Source organism: Elephantulus edwardii, unplaced genomic scaffold (genome assembly GCF_000299155.1).
Source record: "Elephantulus edwardii isolate Elephantulus edwardi_28Jun2011 unplaced genomic scaffold, EleEdw1.0 scaffold00167, whole genome shotgun sequence".
In the NCBI taxonomy this organism is placed as follows: Eukaryota; Metazoa; Chordata; class Mammalia; order Macroscelidea; family Macroscelididae; genus Elephantulus; species Elephantulus edwardii.
Window position 1 is genome coordinate 6552449 of NW_006399917.1, and position 8395 is coordinate 6560843.

The 8395-nt window shown below is 38.6% G+C and overlaps 1 protein-coding gene across 1 annotated transcript in view; it reads left to right on the plus strand.

Moving 5' to 3' along the window:
• ARAP2 (ArfGAP with RhoGAP domain, ankyrin repeat and PH domain 2) overlaps window positions 1–8395 on the plus strand; it is a 302530-nt gene that overhangs the window by 185771 nt on the left and 108364 nt on the right. Inside the window, exon 19 of the mRNA XM_006895415.1 lies at window positions 3733–3896. Coding sequence (XP_006895477.1) covers window positions 3733–3896 — 164 coding nt within the window. The remainder of the gene's footprint in view (window positions 1–3732; window positions 3897–8395) is intronic.

The window sequence follows — 8395 nt, forward strand, 5'->3', positions numbered from 1 at the left end:
ACAAGAGAGGAAGACCCCTGATGAGACTGATTGATTGATTCAGTGACTGGGGAATTGGGGTAGGTGTGTCAGAGACAATATGATTGGCACAGAAAAGAGCAGGGTATAAGGCTGTTGTGCATAGGGTCACACTGTAAGGCACAAGCAACTCAATTGCACATAACATCATCAATGGGCTCAGTAAATGTAATAATTATTTTTCATAAAGAGCAGTAATAAGAACTAGAATTTTTTTTTTTGGGAAAAACATATTGGGGGTACAAGGAGGTGAGAGTTGAGGGCAGAAGGGTGAGGATGGGCCAGGATGCAGTTGCAGAGCTGCGCAGTTTGGTCGGTGGGGGGATAGAATTTATTTTTTTTAATATTTTAATTAATTTATTTTTCATTACAATTTATTTTTTAACATCACCTTAGTGATCAGTAGGCATCTCGGGTCTTTTCCCACCATACTGTTCTGCTTCTGTCACCATAGTTCTCCAGTCTAGGTAGTGTAGTGCTCATCTCCTAACAGAAAGGTCGGCACTTCTGAAGAGGAAAGAGTTGAAGACTTTACTCAACAGAGTTTACATCCTGGAATACCTCTATAAGGCAGTTCTATTCTGTCCTGTAGGATTATTGTGAGCAGACGTGTACTCAATGGCAGTGGGTTAATTGATAGATAAGTAGGTACAAGGATCCTGGTGGCACAGTAGCCAAACAGTTGTTAAGTAAGAAGTCAGCGTTTTGAACGCACTAGCCTCTCTCTCTCTCTCCATGGGAGGAAATGTGACAGTCTGTCTCTGTAAAGATGTACAACCTTGGAAAGCATGTAAGGCAGTTTCACTCTGTCTTCTAGGGTCACTATGAGGCAAAACCAACAATGCATTATAATAGACAGTTATTATTATCCTTATGATGTCCCTCCTCAGCCCCATGAATGCCCTCTTAGACCAGCTCATACGTAAGATTTAGTAATGTTTGTTTTAAATTTAATCATATATGTTCTACATGTAACTGTAAATAGCTTCACTACAGTAATTTTTAGATTCTAAGAATAGTAACCACAACATTATTTGTAAAATCTTTCTTCATTGAATTTAATACAGATATAAGATTAGTAATTGAGCAAAAGGCTGCTCCCTACCCTGTTTTCCTTTTCCTCTAATTAGTATTTCGTTATAAAAGCATCAGATAATTTTATAAAAATCCACATTTAATACAACCGCAGAAATGTGATAAGCGCAGCATGCTTTTTAATGAGGGCATAATGACCACTCTGCAGTTGCACTGATGGCCTACAAACAAGCAGTTCAAGTCCACCAGCTGCTCCACGGGAGAGGTGGGCAGTCTCCTCCTGCGTGATTAACCGTCTCCTGAACCCTGCCGGAGGGTCAGCTGTGAGGTGATTAAGACTTAGTAACAATGAGTTGAGCTCTGACCAGTCAGTGGTTACACCCAAACCTACTACCTTTCTGTCAGTTCCAACTCATAGTGATCCAATAGGGCAAAATGCCTCGTACGGTTAGTGAGGTTGTAAATATAAAACTTGAGTGTCTGGTCTTTCTGCTTTGGAGCCCCTGATTGTTTCAAACAGCTGACATTTCATTTAGCAGCCCAACACATAACCCACTGTTCCAGCAGGGTGCTTTGGAAAGTTTACTACAAGAAATTAGCCTGGAGTTGTAGCTTTGAAGTGTATTGATGCATGAAATCTGGACTAATGAAAAGTGATTTTTGCTATTTTAAATAAATGTAGGGCTTTTTTTTTCCTTTGAAAAATTTGTTTCTTTTTATCTCAAAGTTTACAAACCATTATGTTTCATTAATCACTTATATTAATTTTATTTTAGAATCATTTTAGTTGCCTAATGTGATTAATTGACTGCTACTGTGGCTTAGTGGCAAGAGCTGCACAGCAATCCTGAAGGCACGTGGTTCGAAGCCACGAGGTGCTCTGCGGGAGAAGGAAGGGCATTCTCCTCTCGTGTGATTAACTGCCCCTGAAAACCCAGTGGATGGTCAGCTGTGGGTTGGTTAGGACTCACCGGTACACAGCACACTTGCAGTGTGACTCATTATTTACAGTGTCTGACCAGCCCCTTTCTACAGGGGTATATTTGCGCTTCTGCAGGGTATTTTTATAAAAGAGAATACATTTCTGCTAAAGCACAGCCAGAATTTTAGACAGTAATTTTGATGTCACTTCAGACAGTGCCAACACTCACCTATTAACACCGGTGACCTTCCAGCCAATTGATATCTGATTTTTGAGAGAAAGTTACAGCTTGTACTGGGAATTTGGACATTATCAGTTTATATGTTGTTGTTGGGGTCACCACTCAATAATGACCCTAGTATGGACAATACATCTGAACTTTGGCCTGCCCTGTGCCCGCCTCATCATTTCTGACATACTTGGGTCCATTGCTGCAGTCACTATGTCAGTCCATCTCTTTGGGGGGTCTTCCTCTCAGCTTACACAAAAGGAGGCTTAATGTAATTAAAGGTTAGATAATTAAGCAGAAGGTCAGTGGTTGGAACTTACTAGCTCCTCTGTGGGAGAAAAACATGCAGCCGATAAAGATGGACAAACTCCGAAACTATTTGGAAAGTCACCCTGGGTAAATCAACCAAATACCAGGGGATTTTGGTTGAATTTATTTAGGGAATATGAAGCCACTGACTAAATGCCATGAGCCAGAGTTGCTTAGAGTTGTGGAGAGCATTGATAACAACTGCTACTCACAAAGAGCGGCAAGCTTTGGAAACCAAACAAGGATCTGGAAAGTTAAGAGGAGAAAGTAGGAAGCAGTGTGCTCTAAATGCCAAATTGAATGGTCATTTGTTTCCTCTTTGAAACAGATGAGGGAGAGAACTGTTTAAAAGGGATAAATGATTAGGTATTGATGAGATGGATCGATTCTGTGACTGGAGCAGTGGGAATAAGTGCATTTGAGATGGCTAGGTTGGCACAGGATAGAACAGCATTTAGAGCTCTTGTACATAGGGTCGCTATGAGTCACAAGCGACTCGATGCCACATAACAAAAACAACAACATTGTCAGGACAGGGTCCAGAATGAAGGCTACATAACGGAGGAGACTTGGAGAGAGGGATTGTATAACAATGAAATAATTTTTCTTTCTACTTTTCAAAGAGAAGAGTGAATTGGAGGGGAGGGGTGGGCAGGGAGAGAAATGCAACAACAAATGAATGGAAATACAAAGTCTCTGTAAACATTCATTAAAATTAATAATTTTCATAAAAAGAGAAAAAAGGGATTGAATTGTCATAAAATCTAAAGTCTTGGAAAGACTAGATGCTTGCCAGGGAAGTTACAGTTCAGTGATTGAGAGATTAAGAGGGGTTGGGAATGAAGAGTTGAGATCAGAAACTCCTCTGCAATTTTGAGTATATTAACATGACTACATGATAAGAAGCTGCACTGCAATCCTGGAGGCACTTGGTTCGAATCTACCAGGTACTCTATGGGAGAAAGATGGGCAATCTCTTGTGAGATTAACTGCCTCTGAAACTCAGCTGGAAGATCAGTGGTGGGTCGGTTCCAACATGATGGTACACAACAACAACATAATACGGAAAAATAATTTGACTGGAATCTAGCAGCAAAGGGATGGTTAAGGGGCAACAGGATCTCATGTATATATGAACAAGTATCATCTGTCTTGAAATAAGATTTTTTTAAAAAACTCACAGCACTGTATGATTTGAAATGCTTTTTAAACTTTACAGAACATTGTACATCCATGGGCATACCAAGTTGGATTTCACAGTCTGGCATACTGCAATTGAAAAAGCAGCAGGTACAGATGGTAATGCATTGCAAGACCAGCAGCTCAGCAAAAACGACGTTCCCATTATCGTGAACAGCTGCATAGCGTTTGTTACACAGTATGGTAAGTATCAAAGGGTTTTTAACTCAACCCCCAGAACTCAGTCTTCTCCGTACAGTTTTAAGTGGTACTTCTGATCTATTAGAAAAAAACTCTTTTATATTTGTAAGTGGACTAGTGCAAAAGAAAAGCATGGTCAGTCACTGTTCAGCTGTGTGATAATCTACCCAGTGACAATCATTCACACTATCAACTATATTGTGTTTTAAGCTGTACTTATCATTTCCTTAGAAGACTTAAGTAACATATTGAAAGAAAGTGTATAATAAAACATGTTTAAAATAGTAGATTCCAGTTTATATTCTTCAGAGATGAGAATTCTAAAAAAAAGTTCTGAGTATAATGTGCTTGGTGCATTTTCAGAATTGTGAGCGGATAAGTTATACTTATTTCCTGTGCATATCCTGTGTGTGTGTGTGTGTGTGTGTGTGTGTGTGTGTGTGTGTGTGTGTGTGTGTTCACGCGCATGCGCACGCGTACTCACTTATTATTCAATGGATTATATGTTTGTATTAAAAACATTATTAATTTTAATATTTTTCCAAATATATGTTTATATCTCTTGTTTGCTAGTAATTAAACAAAACAAAAACCAATAGGCCATAATCTATACCTATATTTTAAATTTCATATGCTGTGGGTATATTTTAGATAACTGTGGAAAGTAATCTTTATTTTACTTATGTATGTGATTAAATGATTTTGAATCTTTTTAATTTTTTCCTAATACTACATATTTTTAATACTACAAAAGGTAGAAATTTTTCAACTATAATTTGACAGCAGCTTATACCTTGAATATATAGATATGTGCCATTTATTTAGATTACAACCACATAACAACAGCACCAACTTCTACATATGTATATAATCATTTATGAAGTTTCTTCATATAGTAGTTTGTTTCTAGTCTTTCTGTAATGGTCTGTTATTTGAATACACAGGAGAGAAAGAATGTTACTTTTCTCATGTATGACCGTCATTCTTTGTTAAAGAACTTGCATTTTGTAGGTACAGGTGAGTTGCACACATTTTATTCTTTATCAAGGGTAAGACTTCATTGAGAATTGTCACATATTGTTACTTTCATAGTGGCATTGAGTCCTTCTTAAACTGGCAAATTACAGAAATTACTAGACTTCAGTGTAGTCAGTTTACTAGCCCTCTGGGGAAATCAGAAGTTGCCTTGTGGTGTGGATTTGAATTTAAAATCATCAAGCATCAGATTGTTTTCAATGAGATTTCATATATTTAACTTTATTGCTCTAACACAAGTTGAATTATCTTGCATATTAAAGTGATAAAAACAATGGAAGCTTAGGAATGAAGCTTGTGTTTTCTTGCAATTTTTTTGTTTTGGTTTCTGTTTTGCCTTTTGTGAGCAATTTTGAGGACAGTATCAATTTTACCCACAAGGGAATATATATGATGCGAATCTAGACTAGCCCAGTGCAAGTGACTAGCCTCAGGGCTTTTAATAAAGCAGTTATTTTGATTTTTAAGCAAATATTCTCTGAGAGAATCAAGATCAAAAGGCAGAAACTGCAGAGCAGAATTTCATATTCTCATGGACTGCATACTTTCTAGATCTCTGGAGGCTTCATGAGTTTCTGACATTTTTGCCCCAGGATAATTTTTAACCTTAAGCAAAAATTAGTCAACTTTAAGAAGTAGTCTTAAAACCAAAAAGTAGTTCAGTATAAAATGTTTGCCAGGAGCATTGTATACTTTTAAGAGCTCTTTCTGTTGTTTTTCTATGCCGTTGAGTCAACAGTGACTCATAGCAACCTGCTAAACAACATAACTGAACCTTGCCTTCCCCTACGTCATCCTTATGATGTCCCATATGCTCAAGCCTGTTGGTACAGTCATCTGTCTTGTTGAGGATTTGACCCTCTCCCTTTCCCAGATGAAGCTTCACCATCCTTTCCTCTGGGGAGCACCCTCGTTACGCTTCCTCCAAGACAAACTTTGTTCCTTTGGCAGACCGTGGCATATTCTGTATTCTTCACCAACACCGCAATTCAGAGGCATTGGTTCTTCTGTCATTCTCATTTCTTGTCCAACTCCCAGATTTATAGAGAACAATTGAAAAGACTGTGACTTTGATCAGGTTCATGTTAATCTGTAAAGTGATATTGTTGCTCTTTGGCATATTAGAGAAATCCTTGATGTCAGAGTTCCTAATGGAACAGGTCTATAGAAGATCAAATTAGTAACTGAAACTGGAAAAGTTAAGTAGGAATTTGGTGAGTTTATGGTAATGGAGGAGGAACAACCCTGAGATTGAGGGTGAGAATGGTTTCACAGCTCAACGAAAATACACATTCTTGCTGAATTTTATGAGGAGAAACTGTTATGTTGGTCTAAGTTATATTGATAATATTTTCGACAACTAAACATAGGAAATACTTAACAAATGCTATGTTTTTATGTCCATAAAAATACTTAAAAAACTATTAGACCTCACTTCAAATTCTCTCTCATTGAGAAGGAACCAATTCATAGCAACTTTCAGTGAGTTTTCAGAGACCGCAAAACACAAGTGAGGAGATAGTCTATCTTTCTCTCCCAGAGATGCAAAGCACCAAAGAGATGTGGCCTTTGCCACAAGTAGCTAGCAAGTGTTAGGGAGGATATGCAGAACTCTGAACTCTGTGCTTTTTCTCTGAGACTGTAAACTGGGAAGTCTCTATGGAAACAGTTTAGCAGTTTCTCAAAAAGTCACAAGTGAAAGTACCATATGATCTAACAATTCTTCTGCTAAGTATATACTTGTAAGTTTTATGAGCAGGGCCTCGAGTGGAAATCATTGATGCAAAGAAAATATGTTCTCATTTATATTATTTGAGTACCAGCTATTAAAAAATTTACTCAGAAATGTAATCTCAGAAACATAGTTGCCTTTTGTACAATTTTTTTCTTCCTTGCATTCAGCAAGTTCCATAGAGCATTGTCAGTTGCTAGGTATTTGCAGAGATACGTACGGAAAACGAGACATAATTCTTGCCTTCCCATAGGTTTTGTATTTCTAGATGAAAGACCAAAAAGTGAACATAAAGTTTTAAGATTTTATGATATTATATGTTGGAGAGATTTAGGAGTTGCTCTAATGGCTCAGGGTTAAGAAGCTGTGCTTTAATCCCAAATGCATGCAGTTTGAATCCATCATCTGCTCTGCAGGAGGATGGACTATTCCTCCTATGTGATTTCCTGCTTCTGAAACTCTGCTCGAGGGTCCACTGTTGAGTCGGTTCCAACTCAGCAACATACAACAGCAACGTAGGTATTGATACCAGAGAGTTTAGTGGTAAAGATTTTAAAACCATGCAGTTCTAATCCAACAGTACAGGAGAAAGGTGAGCAGTCTTCTCCCATGCAATTTAATGCCTCTGGAGGGTCAACTGTGGTCAATTCTGACTTGATGGTACACTGTTGTTGTGTGTTGTCGAGTCATCTATGACTCATGATGGCCCTCTGCACAATCTCACTGAACCCTACTCTATCCTGAGCCAGTCTCACTGTCTCTGACACACCTCCCTTCATTACTCCGGTTACTGAGTCAATCCATCTCATCCGAGGTCTTCCTCTCCTCTGCTGTACCTCCAGCCTTCCAAGCATGGTGATGTTCTCCACAGACTGGCCCCCTTGGCAAAAAAAGTATTAATTAGGGTCTGTCCGATGATTCGAATCTACCAGTTGTTCTGCTGGAGAAAGCTAGCCAGTTTCCACCCATATAGTTTACAGCCTTGGAAACAGACTGGGGTGGGGGTGGGAGTGTTCTGCATTAGTTAGTTCCAGCATAGTGACAGTAAACTTGCGTTCAGTATGGTGGTAGTGTATACTGTTGAGTCCTGACTGACCCATAGCTTATCCTCTGGCAGGTTTTCAGAGGCAGTTAATTGCATGGGAGAAGAGTGTCCATCCTTCTCCAGGAGGGCAGCTGGTGGCCTCAAACCATGTTTCTTTCGAATTGCAGCACAGCTTCTTGCCACTAGGCCATCCAAGCTTCTTTGTTTGTGGTATAGGAATAAATCTTACCCAGATCACAGATGGTCACAGAGTTTTAACAGAAAGACACGGGAACCTGAGCCTAAAGAGAAGATTGGAGCAAGGTCGCAGAAGATAGAAGGACTTCCAAAAGGAGAAAATAAGTGTATCGAAGCACAGGATATTGAGAAAAGATTAAGAAACTTTGTGTGCATAGTTAAGTGTGACCAGCAATTGAAATATAAAGAGGCAAAAGAGTTCACTCCTGTATTTTCCTTGCTCACTCAGTTCCATACTAGATATTTCATAATTTTGCATCCACATTTTCTTAGTTTGTGAAAAGTATAGAAAGGAGTTGAGTACATCGAAATAATAGGGGGAAAAAAGAAATAATAGCATGTGGAAGGAGACAAGGGAAGATTTTTGAGAGAGACCCTGAATATACGTGACATATTCCTCCCTACTTTTATTGTGATTTTAGTGCCTTTCCAAGAAAATTGGATTTTCTTTTA